The following is a 13,333-nucleotide window of genomic DNA, read 5'->3' as shown; positions in this document are numbered from 1 at the left end:
ACTCCGCCCCCCTACCTGGGATGCACTGGTTAGATAGTTTGGCTTTCCTTTTCTTTACCATTGTGTTTAGTCACATTCCCCCTTTCCTTGTGCACTGCTTGCCCAATGTCTTTATCGTTTTCCACAATTTTCTTTAGACCCTCTTCCCCCACCCTCCTTGGCAAATCCCCTCTTACGTCACCGGAAAGGATATACATTAGTCTTATATTCTCTTCTGGTGCGGTTCTGGTCTGCCTTTCTTCCCCTGTGGCGCTGCCTACGGGTTGGGGATAGGGTTGTTGTGCAGGTAATGACTCTGCTGTCGCCTTTTCCACTCGTTATCATTTGTAAAAATCCCGACCCTTTGCACTCTCTGGTTTATCCAGGACTCCATCTCGTGAGTCTTTACTTTAAGTCCTTACGGCGTCCCTGGGGCTCGGGGTGACTTGTAGACGATGTTGCGTTACTATATTCCACATGACCAGGGCTATGCTCTGATGGCGCATCTTAGATAGGTACCGTTGGGCTTTCTCTGTTCCTGGTGTGTTATCCTTTTGTCCTGAGGTATTCGGTGTGCCATGAGGTAGGTGTTGGACATTGTCTCCGAGGTAAAAGTTGTTTGTTTGAGATGACCTCTTTGTTTGTTATTGAGGTTGGCCTGATTCCGGACACTGCATGTATGGAGTGTGTTGTGTTCTCCTGGTTATTCCACTCTTAGCTCTGGTGACGCTCTTCTTTTGCCTGTGCCACCGTGTGAGGTTTCCATTTCCTGCTGTGTCGGGCCCTGTAGGTATCTGGACAGCTCCGCCGAGTCTTCAAATACGTGGAATCTTCCCTTATCGTTGATCCTAAATCTTGTGGGCCCCACAAATGAGAATGTGAATTTCTCCTTCCTTAGTTTGTCTCTCTGGACCAGGAATGCTTTTCTTGTGTCAACAGTTGGTTTTGAGTAATCCTGAGTGAGGATTATACTATTGCCGTTCCATTGCGTACTCTGATTTTTCCTAGGAACTCCAAAGATTGCCTTGGTGTGGTGCGAATGGAGGGGTTTGCATATGATCGGTCTTGGTCCCGTTCTGTTAGTTGTTTTGAATGCCGGCACTCTGTAAGCCTTATCCAATTCAAAGGGGTTGTCAAATTTGATGTTAGTGATTTTTGCCATTAGGTCTTGTATCAGGGCTCAGCCGGAGCCTGTTTTGTCTTCTTCCCCTTCCGAAACGCCAAGGATCCTTATATTCCCCTTCCTGTTGCAATCGTTTAGTTCCGCTGTTTGTCTTAGGAGTGTTGCCGTTGTCTTGGTTAGCGCTCTGATCGCTATTTTGGTCTTTTGGTCTCCATCTTCTATGTCACTCACCCTCTGTTCAACCTCCGTCAGCCTGTTGTTGGCTGCATGTATGTCTGCTCTGACGGCGGCTAGTTCCAATTGAATTGCGTCTGTCGTCTTTTTTGTTGACTTAGCCAGGTCATGGACGTCTGCCAGTTTTTCAGTATTGTGTCCAGTGTGCTGTTGATGTCCGGTTTATGTTTGATTGGCGATTCCGTTAGTAAGTCCGCTCTGTTTTTCTTTGGTTGTTGTGTATTTTTCCTTCGTTTCTGGCCATGTCTGTTAGACCACGTTTCACTTGCCGAAGTGTGAACCTCCCCTCGCCCTTACAAGCTATAAACTGGTGACTTTGTGCCGGTAATGGTTCGCTGTGTGGCTCTTCTGTTTGTTGAAGTGCTCTTAGTGCCGGCTTACACAGCCGTGTTGTGGCTCCCCTCCTAGTTGCCACATTTAAGCCTGGGTGCACTATGGCGTTTAGCTCCTTTGCCTCCTCCTTAGCACTTGCCACTGGTGATGCTGCTTCTTCTAATCTGCAGGGCCACCTTTGACTATGACTTGAGTTGGCTGACGCAGATCTGCACGGGGTGTTTTCTATCCTCCACGCGGTATATACTGAGCTTGTGTGCTGTTCCTTACAGGCCCACACCTCGTGTTTGCGCTATCTCGGTAGCTGCTTCGGATTTAGTGCCTCTCCGGTAAGACGCGTGGGTAGACTCTCTGAGATTTACAGATCTATCGTGCTCTATGATTTTTGTGATGGCGGCCTCCACTCCGCGGTTTCGGTTTCACTTTGCGTTCCGAGTGGTCGCTTTGTGCTGACTCGGGGGTTTTGCAGTGGGAGGGGGTATTGCAGTGGGAGGTTTGCACTTTTCTTGCTACCCTCAGCATTTGTGATCCTAGTACCTTCCGACCTTCCTTATTTCTCTCTCTGCCAAGGGTTCATATCCCGGGCACCATCTTTGGGGCTCACTGATTCCTTCGCGTCCGTTACTTCTTCTTTACTTCGTTTTCACGTCTTTCAGTCCGCACCCAGCTGTTTCTGATTAGCACAAGTTTTTCGCTGCCACTTCTGATTGCTATAGAGGTGTTTTTTTCTGCATTTAGTGTGGTGGCTGCAAGAGTAAGTCTCGCTTTATCCCAGGGTGTAGCGGAGCTCTGGACTTAGGCAACTTTCCTCATTGCCGTCCAAGCCACGCCCCCTGCGTTCTTTCTAATATCTTCGTTTTTGGAGCATCCATTCTGCTGAGACAGGGCAACACGGCGGAGGCTTGAATCCACAGTGTAGAGCTCAGAGCAGAGCATGGTCGAGATGGACAACTCTTCAGACAGTGCAAAAACAAAGAGGCAACCTTCACTTCTCCGTGTTCATGCATGGGCAAGGGCCTACAGACTGCGGCATGCTAATGTCCACCCTTCTTTCAGCTTTTATATTCCTAAAAGGACACATTTTTCCTGAACTGAATAATCTAACAGATTGGTTGTCCTACTGTTTAGGGAAAAGGCTGCCTTTCCTTGTTGTTTTGAGACTGCCTCATCAGTAGTATTCCTACATCTTCAATTCCTGCGCCGCCTACTTTTTGTGTTCGTGTTCCACTACCATCCAGGTACACCGGCATCTTCATCTTGTCTTTCTGGTATTTTTTGCTCCCAGCCTCCCCTCTTTCTTGCTTCATGATTCCACCAGTTTTTGAGTACACTTCCTCCTTGCTGGCCTAAAAATGTCCTTTTGGGCTACTGGAGCAGTCAATCTTAGTTCTCCTGACCTTGCCCTGCAGATAGTAGTTCTTCTGAAGTGTGATGGAGTCTGTGTCAAGGGTAGCCTATGCTTCAAGCAACGTGTCTCCACCAAACCACAGCCCTCTTCTTCACCATCTGGCCATCGCCCCTACGTGATCCAGTCTGATATACTGCAGCTCATTTTATGGTGTTGTTCCAAGGTATACACTGAAGTCCCTTTTTAATCCATGATTTAAGAATAAGAGGTATTTCAGAAGTTCTGTTAAAGGCCATTAAATGTGTCAAATTTCTGCACTGTTTTACAAAAACCATGACTGGGACATTAGGGGGGTTAAGAAGTTCAGTAATTTGTGTGAAAACCCTATGCTGGTTGCTAAAGTCTGTCATAGTCGAAGGTCAAATTGTCTTGAAAGATCAATAACATGAGACCCATGTGGCATTCGTCTTGTTGCAAAGTTTGACTTGGAGCAAAGCTCTCTTGAGGATTTTGGAAAATAAAGGTGTTGGGATTAGCCGTAGCTATGACCTTCTCTGGCATGAATGTATTTTTATTGGTATTTTTAAAATAAATGTGTGAAAAACAACCTAACATTAATCTATTTTTCTCGCTCTATTTTTTAATTTCTTTGCAGCCTCCAGACAATCTGTATACCCATTTTAGGAGATCTAGGGACAGGCGCTGTCGGAACCCTAGCAGTCTTTCCCTTTCTCCTTGTAGTCTGTCACCCACAACTGAGGAGTCTCTGTCACACATCTTTGAGACACCTAGTGAAGAACAGAGAAGAACGCAGATTGAGGAGCAGAATTGCTCCTTTGAGACAGCCTTGCTTCTCCAGCACTTCAGCGATCTCAGTACATTTGTGATCCAACAGTTGATCAAATTTGCAAAAGAGATCCCAGAATTCCGGTGAGTTTGTGCATTTCTATCTTTAAATGTACGTGTTTCTATAATCCACATGAATTTAAAATGTGTGGCTATGTAAGGAAAACAGTTTGAGGTATCTGTTAATTGAAATATATTATTATATATATATATATATATATATATATATATATATATATATATATATATATATATATATATATATATATATATATATATATATATTTATATAATATTCTTCTTGTGTAAATCGCTTATACCCAAGCCACTTTTCATCGTGAGCCATGCGGCGGGGTAGCGAGCCCCAAAATAACCACACCTGTTTTGCGGCCAGATCCTGGTGCACTCCAGCCAAACAAACTACAGTACGGCGGCTCCAATGTGACAGCGTGTCACGTTTCAGAGCCTTCCGCTCCTTGATCTCCATGATATATATATATATATATATATATAGACACACACCTTTACATCTGACCATTAACCAAATAGTGCTAAAAGTACCAGCATCATCAGTCTCTGACAGTCCATATGTTCAGTACTTAAATATCTTACCTTTTAGTATTATATTGAAGAATTTACGTAGCATTTCATTTCATACCTCCTAAGAGTTGGTAAAACTCTCCAATTCACTTCCTGTTCCTCGGTTGTCTTTGGGAGCCCGTGGTTGTTAGGGTATTGGTTGTAACTGGTCTTCATTGGAGCTGTCAGGGGTGCTGTGTGAGGACCGGATACATGCTTGAATCATGGTTTTAACAGCTGGTAGTTGCCCATTGCCATGCGTTGTGGCAGAAAACTCTGGGAATACATGCGGTCATGCAAGCATATTCATTCCCTTTTTTCCTGGAATTATTTTTCTGATACATTTATGCATGTGGCAAGAGCCGTGTGTTTTTTAATTCAGAACGGTTGTTACTTGCTTTTATTCTAGCAGAAACTGAGATCAGCTTCTTGGCTGCCTCGAATAAGAAATAGTGTCTGTCTGAGCAAAACTTTTAAAGGGAAGAATGGCCAAGAGTGGGGTCCAATCTAGAGCACAATGATATCATTTGGTGAGTGCTGTAGAGTACATCAGAGGGAAGAGTGCTGTGGATGTCTAAATGAGGCATACGTGTAGCTGTAAAGGTGATGCTTCAGTCCCTAGGAAGAAAGTTTAAAAGTGGAAGAACTGATGAGATGAGAGCAGATAATTTCTCTTGGGGCTGCATTCCGAATTCTCAGCAGACTACAAAGTGACAAGGTGCTCTGAGGTAGACATTGTTGGTATAGTCTAGACAGAAAATCACTGAGCGGACGGTTGAACCTTAAGAAGGAAACCAAGGTAAGGGACAATTTGATGCTTGGATCATGTGATTTAGGAAGAACCTTTGGTAGCTTGATTATCTTCTACTACCAGGAAGAGACTAGAGTTAACCATCCCACTAGATTACAGGCGGAAGAGGTGTGGCGCCGCGGCCAGGGCGACTGACGCTGGAATCTGGGAATCAGGGTTCGATCCCCGGCTCCGGCGGCCTGATTAACCATGTGACTCTGGGCAATAGCTTGCTTAATCTTCCCGACGGCCCCCAGCGCCTAGAGACCCTAACGGGTGATTGTGCGCTATACAAATGTGGATTATTATTACTTGGTTTAAAGGGTTTTAAGTGCCATGGACAGATGGACTAGGTATTGTCATGGTTGAAAATGCTCGAATTCAGAGATTGCGAATCCGATAAAATGCCTTTCTATTTTAGGATAATGCAAAAAGAACAATTGATGGACAGATGCAGAACAATGTCATACATTCACTCCAGTACAGAGATCTGGGCCTAAATCCATCATTTGTTTGCTCACCATGCCATTCCAGTTTGGCCAGGTCTAAACTTGGGTGGCATGGTGAGCAAAAGAATGATGTATTTAACCCAGATCTCTTGACTGAGGGTGAATGTTTAGATTTGTTCTGCATTCTGTCCATCAATTGTGTGTCTTTTGCATTCTATTTTAGGACGCAAAAACTTTTTTGCGACTCCCAAAGGGGATTTTGAATGGATAACAACTAATCATTTGAAAGTGGTGTGTCATAGGTGTCCCTTTCCAATTATTGAATTGTTATTTTATGGATCAGTGTTGGAGGCGTGCCTTTGACGCACCTTCCCCTTCGGGAATGTAAACGAAACTTTGATGAAGAGTAGTCAATGTTCCAGGGAACCACTGCCAAGTCACTGCCAAGTCTTACGCTATTAAAAAAAAGTAGAAGATATTTTTTTAAACACAGCCCTATGTCTGCAACAATGTCTACTTTATGGAAGAATTATTGAAGATCAAACAAAACATGGTGGCCTGCAAATCTTTTTCAGTAACTATGATTGTGACCAACCAGATAGTGTCGCAATTAGCAACCTACCTTTTTATCCCCTTTTTTTTTTTTGCAAAAGCCTGTGCAGGCAACACTGAGCAATATCATGTCATTTAGGCTTTTCCGGCAACGGCTCGCAAGATCTTTGAATTAGGAATCTAGCATCAGGAGTTGTGTGTGGTTTGTTTTTAATATTCCAATTTGTTTTGCAATGTATGCCCCGCAAATCACTGAATTGAATGTACTGTCCATATGTTTAACATAAACTAGTCCCATATCGCAGTAGCCACCACTGCTCTAAAAGCAGAGTCTAATAGCGCACAGATGGGAATCTCCAGGGGCGCAGTCGGTTAGAGTCATTCGCGAAGGATATATGTAGCCACACCTGAGGGTGGTCTGCCAGCATTTTATGGGGATATTTCTGCTCCGGGATCCAATGGATTAGATCATCTGAGCACCACCAGAAATCTGTATGAGATCTCTTCCACATGTTTGGTGTGCCAGGTCTCATGGAGATCTAGCACTTCAAAGTCCCATCTCATGCCATCCGAGAGAACTTTGGAGTGAGATCAGACATGTCTGGAGTGATTATTGTTTATCTTATTTACTACAAAATTGAAGTCGCCCTCCCATATTATCAGTCAGTCAGTGCATTCTCTGCGCATTTCTGTCAAATCAAAGAACATATCAAAACTATCAGTGTTGGGACCATAGAGATTTATAATAATCATAGGCTGGTCTAGTAGTGCTCTAGTGTGTATTTGTGCATATTAATATGGCTAGCCCTTGCAAATACAAGCTATACATGGACAGGTGGTACCGCTCACCCCATTTAGCTGAAAATCTGCTGGGGTCAGTATCTCTAAGGCGAGCCTCCTGTAGTAACACTATGGATCCATTGTGTCTGTCAAGATATGATTGGACTAACCTAAATATCTTAATCGACAAATATTCCAAGAAATCAGCGTTACATTACGTCAGGTAAGTACGATGTGTAACACATGTTCTGCCTATGTGACTAAAGTACACAACAGAAGAGGAATGTATTTACAATGTAAATTAACCACAAGCATGCCTATGCCTAGGATCCCCCGTGCTAGGTAAATCCAGTTTCGATCAAGCACATTTGAAACAGCAAGTTCCAAACTATTCCAATTCCCCCCCCTGATTCCTGCTTCACTGACTATAAAACAAGTCACGGACCCTTCGACACTGATCACCACAAACATCCCCAAATTACCCTAATCCCCAAGAAAGGTAGGAAACAGAAATAAAAAAGGAGAAAAAAAGGAAACAAAGTGAACTATACTTCATGTCACACAAGCGGATGTACTCTGATGCGCCATCAGCTCCAGGGAGTAAGAAGCTATTGAAACACTATGAGCCTGATTACGTTGTTGGTCGGAAACGGACGGAGGCTTTCCAAACAGCATGGTAGGTTTAAAGTCCGACCACTGTATAATGACAGTGGTCGCAGTTTAAACCGGCAGGGGAATCCGACACAGTTCCGACGGACTCAAGATGCCAGTTGGCCAGTCAGAAAGCGCTCATAATCACTTAAGGACGGTGTTTCCGCAGTCTGAATTATGATGCCAGAATCCAACAGCCATCCACGTTGGCCGTTCCGACATGGATTGGCTGTCGGAAACTGACTTTGGGGGCCCCTAGCAGGGCGCCCTTCCCCCCTGGCCCTCTGCTAAGGGGCCCAGGGGGAACCTATGGTGCCCCCCTAAACATCCCTGCACACCAGGAGGTGCCTGCCACATGGTGCAGGGATATTTACAAACTTACATTTTTCAATGGGAGCTTGTGCTGCAGGCGGCTTTGACCTGATGCACAAGCTCCCATTGAAAAATGGAAGTTTGGGACCCCACCATGTGCCGTAATATTCTAACGGGTTGTCAGAACCGCCGTCCTATGGTCAGGTGATACCTTCCCTGAACACCTCCGACCGACATCGTAATTAGGCCCTATGTTTTAACCGACTGAAAATGCAGAAGCTGCCACAACATGGAAGTAAATGATAGGATAACAAATGCTTTTCAATATATGCAATAATAATTGCATGGCGCAGCCTACCACTTCAGAATCATTCAACATCGCTCAGTACGCTCTGCCATGGCTGGTGCCAGCCTGAGAGGATGACAAAGCTGCAAGAGCACCAGGTGATTGGTAATATTTTGCTAAGTTAAAGGCAGCTTTTTGATCGCCCACAAATATAGGTTTGCTCTCAATCATTACTCTCAGTTTTGCTGGTTACAGCATAGTGTAAACAGCACCTTTAGTACGCAACAGATTTTTAACATCAGAGAATTTCTTTCTGGCCTCCAGGACAGCAATTATGAACTCAAGGAAGATGGCAATATCAGAACCGTGGTGATAACTTGGACCCTGTTCCCTGGCTAGCCTTAAATTTGCATTTATATCCCGATAATTGAGCAGGTGGACAGTAATAGGCCACGCAGGTGCAGCACAATCGTCTTCAAGATCTGAGATCTGGCGATCTGCGCCATCAATTTTCTCAGCATCTTTATCCAAACACTCTGATAAGGGGTCGAGTCAAAAGTGCACAGCATCCAGCTTTCCTCCTATGGCCACCCGTCGAGCCTTCAAGTCACGCAGTAGTGCTATGGTTTCATCCGCAGCACCTGGTGGCGTCTCACCTACAGTATTCTTTTCACCTTCTTGAGCTCTACAGACTTTTTGTTGCTCAAATGTTAATTTACTTTGCTACTGGTAAGCCTTCCCCATGTTTTGATCACCGGATACTGACACGCAAATTCCTAAATCAGGGACGATAACTGAATGTAAATATCACAATTTAGGAAAGTTGAAAATAGTGGTGCAGCTAAATATCACATGTCATGAACATATACATGCAACCTCTGTTCAATGGTATCAAAAATATTTTGTATTATTTTTATTAGTACAAATAGTATATCCTGATTATACACATTAAAAAAGGGAGAAACATATAGTCCTCTTCATTCATTTTTATAGATGCCCAAAATTGGATCTAAACACATATAGAAGCTTCTAAAACATATTGACATCAAAAGAGTCCTGGAATTACAAGTGAATAAAGAAAAGATTAAAATATTTACAGGTCAGTTCTCCCAATATGACAGTTTTGGGAGAACTGACCTGTAAATATTCTAATCTTTTCTTTATTCACTTGTAATTCCAGGACTCTTTTGATTTCACCATAGTTCGTCTTTTCTTTATTTGGGATATCACTTCTCCATTCCTACTTTGACATCTAGGTGTCTGTATGTTTTAGCTGCTTCTGACATTTGGTGATGGGATCTGAGCACGATTGAGAGTGTAGAGAGCCTATTTATGCTTCACATGCTTATTGTATCTATGATTGATTTGCAATTAGTGTTTTTAATTTTTAATTGTTCAAGTATGTGTTTAGACCCAATTTTGGGCATCTATAAAAAATGTAGTAGGACCTTTCTTTTCCAACATTGATAATTGTCTTATATTTACATGCACCCTGTTTAGGTTACATTGATTATGTACATGGCTTCCTCAAGAAGGCGCACAGCCGAAACGCGCATAGGACATAGATTTTCAAGAGCCATGCCAGAAATAAATGTCCTTGGTATATAATGAAGTGATTATTTTCTAACTTTGTTTATGTCTTGATATAAATTGAACTATTGTAAACTGCTTCATCTTAATGACATTTAACATTGACACTGTGCAAAATGTATTTGATAGTGGGTCAATATAAGAATTGATTTTGAATCTTCATTGTCAGATCACAGTGCAAAATTGAATATAGAGGACTATATGTTTTCTCCCTTTTTTAATGTTATAATCAGGATATACTATTTGTAATAATAGAAATAATAAGAAATATTTTTGATATCATTGAACAGAGGTTGCATGTATATGTTCATGACATGTGATATTTAGGTCCACCATTATTTTTAACTTTCCTAAATCGTTGATCACCGGATACTTGCATGAGACACACTGAAATAGTGCACAGCATGTAAACACCAATGGGACCCAATAGTCACTACAGTGAGACAGTTCAGGAACAATGTTTTTAGTAAGCAACTGAGGCACGACTCAGGTATGCACATGTGTTTTGTCTTAGCTATACCGCCTTGTAGTGGTGTAGGAAGACATCTGCCCATATCTGGAGGATAGCTGGAGGCCAGCCAAAAAGTATTCAAACGCAGGTCTCTGTTCCCACAAAGGATGTGATGCAAAATCACAGTACGGAGCGCTGCGACCTCCCCGCCATCACCAGCCCCACAGGCTGCACCTGCCCTACACCCCACGATCGAAGGCAGGGTAGACAGCAACCACCCCGTCAGCAACCTGGCTCACCCAGGGCAGCTATTCACAGTTCAGCAGGCCGCATCTCTGCCTGCTGGGATGTGCCGTCTCCACCACATGCTGTGGGGCCCTATAAAGGACAGCAAGACTCCCCTACATCGACGGTTCAAAGCATAGCAGGCAAAACTTGTGATGTCAGGTGGAAAAATTAGCATTATTCGGTCCCCTGGAGTGGAGCGCCAAACTCAAGTGACTCAAGTCATTTCTCAGCACGGCAGCCCCCCCTCGCTTAGCAACTGACCTAAAGAATATTATTAGGTGGGCTAGATTGCGACTCAATCCAATTTAGTTTTTTTACCAAATGGTGCATAGGTCAGTTCCTAAAAGTATTTGCACCTCACAGTTTGCGACCAGATTTCTGCAGCCAGTAAATAGTATTTCTGACCCATGTTCTTTAGGCAAGATGTTGGATCAGTGATAGTTGGTCCAATTTCCACACACTGCTGTTTCAGTTTTTGATGTATTTAGCTTAAAGTCATTATACTTGCTACTCACAAAAAAGTGACAGATGAAATGCTTGCATCACTGGTAATTATTCGGTCTGCATCCCAGTCCATGGTTATTTTGCAAGCCATCCCACATCAGTTTTGACCTCATTTGCAAATCATTCTTCACCCTTCTCCAATGGGAACAGTCCAACTTGAACTGCCAGGCTTTCCCTGAAATGGAGGACAAGCATCCGAGGACTGATTTTGCCCTTATTATGGCTCATAAGCCAGACATTTCTTGGTTCCAGTGTTAGTGTGGACGGGACCCACATCTAGACATACGTGTCCCAATTAGGTCATCACACTGAAGCCTACAAAAAGTCATGGATGGAATGTATAAAATTATTCCCAGTCACTGGTAATTACTCAAGACCACATCTCAGTTCATTATTTTGCACACCATGCCACCTCAATCTGGACCCAGCCATTTGCAAATCACGCCATCTAGCTGTTTGTTTTGCCCCCCGCTGGGGCCAAAGACCGGAGGCAGCAGAAGGAGGCCGACTGGGAGCGGGGGAGTGTAGGACCATACTCCCCAGTGTACTTTGCGGCTGCAGCGCCGTCGCTCAGCCGCCAGCATTGTCTGTGCGCCAGGAGGTGCCTACAAATTCTTCCAGTGGCTCCCGCAGCGCGGGACGCCGTGAAGCTGTTTGTTTTGCCCCCTGCTGGGGCCAAAGACCGGAGGCAGCAGAGGGAGGCAGACTGGGAGCGGAGTAGTGTAGGACCACACTCCCCAGTATCTTTTGCGGCTCCCAGCGCCGTCGCACAGCTGCCAGCGTTGCCTGTGTGCCAGGAAGCGCCTACAAATTCTTCCAGGGGCTCCCGCAGTGCGGGATGCATGCGGGCTTGCCTGGGCCGCGCCCGGGCAAAGCCCGGGCCAAGGGCAGGCCCTCCGCGTCCGTCAGAGACCGGAGGCCGGGCTGGGCCACCTCTCTGACAGGCTCTACTCTCCAGGCCCCACTGTGTTGAGTTACATAGGCTTCATAATTACGATTGTGGATATTTTACGCCATAGGTAAACGCACCATTTTGCCAAGCACCTGTACCTCTACTTCTATAGACAGTATGTTGGAAAGAGCTGTTCATATTGTTAGCACGGAGATTGAGTTAACTGAGAGGCGACTGATTAACAACCCCTCAGATTGCTCTTCCAACCGAGGATGGTGACTGTATTAGCTCCCCCCTGGTGCCGAACTTATCAATCAATCATATTAGGCAATCTCCAGTTTTGGAAAGTGGTCAGGTCAATGAGGGTAACAGGGTGGCTGAGGATATTCCAGCAGTGATTTGTAACAAGGACATCGCTGCAAATATGAACATTTCCCTGAACACAGCTGTTACCGGGGCTAAAAGGAAAACTAAACCAATTTGCTCCAAGAGGCAACAACCCCCACGCCTAAATAAACAATGCACCACTTTAAGCTCATGCTTTCAAGGAACAGTGATTTAACACCATCTGAAACATTAAACCACTCTATCCATACCCAACCTGAGTCCATATCATCCCCTCATGCTTATTTTAAACTTGGGGACACCGCAATTGACATCATTGTAGACACTGTGTACGAGGGCATCAGGGATCTTGTAGACAAGAACTTCGCTATACTTCGGAAGCGCTTGGATCGTTTAGAATCATTAACTATCAAATTAAGCCCGCACAATAACGCACCCAAATCGTCCCTCCAACAGGAGGGGACTTCCAAATCGCAGCCCTCCAGGGCAACGAGCGCTAGTGTGCAACAGCAAACCCTGACCCCTACGCAGCTTCCCCCAATTGATTCCTGCGACACTTGCTGTAAAGTTAAAGAATGCTCTTTATCCAAACCCCCAACTGCCGAGAAAAAATGACTGAAGCAAGGCGACCTTAATAGTCTATATCCACCAACTCACCCAGCTGTTCAAGCCTCCACCGCAGTCCGTGTAAATAACGTTTCCCTAGTGCGCAATTCCCAGAGCATGACCCCTGCTATTGAGAATAATGCCAGCGGGCTCGCTGAGGCTAGCAAAGAAGTTCTCAGCCTACCACTGGCAGCTTGCCCTTATGTGTTAGTCCTTGCAAGGGTTCCTCCACTAGGAAAAAATCAGACTGGGTCATGGGATCAACTGCAAAATAATAATACTGACTGGCTTGCCAAACACAAAGGGTTTAGGGTCTCAAATATCAGCAATATTATAATGATGCACAGGGTAGGCTGGGTTGGATCTTCATGTAGGACCATAGAGGGAGACTGTGT

At 44.5% G+C, this 13,333-nt stretch overlaps 1 protein-coding gene across 6 annotated transcripts in view; it reads left to right on the top strand.

Moving 5' to 3' along the window:
* The window catches only part of NR1I3 (nuclear receptor subfamily 1 group I member 3), a 908,808-nt gene that overhangs the window by 476,041 nt on the left and 419,434 nt on the right, over window positions 1-13,333 (top strand). For all 6 annotated transcript variants that reach the window (XM_078671477.1, XM_078671479.1, XM_078671478.1 and 3 more), the window contains one exon: window positions 3,673-3,947. In XM_078671477.1, the coding sequence (XP_078527603.1) occupies window positions 3,673-3,947 (275 nt within the window). The remainder of the gene's footprint in view (window positions 1-3,672; window positions 3,948-13,333) is intronic.

The sequence above is a fragment of the Lissotriton helveticus genome, chromosome 12, assembly GCF_964261635.1.
Source record: "Lissotriton helveticus chromosome 12, aLisHel1.1, whole genome shotgun sequence".
NCBI classification, from domain to species: Eukaryota; Metazoa; Chordata; class Amphibia; order Caudata; family Salamandridae; genus Lissotriton; species Lissotriton helveticus.
This window is presented reverse-complemented; position numbering and strand designations above follow the sequence as displayed.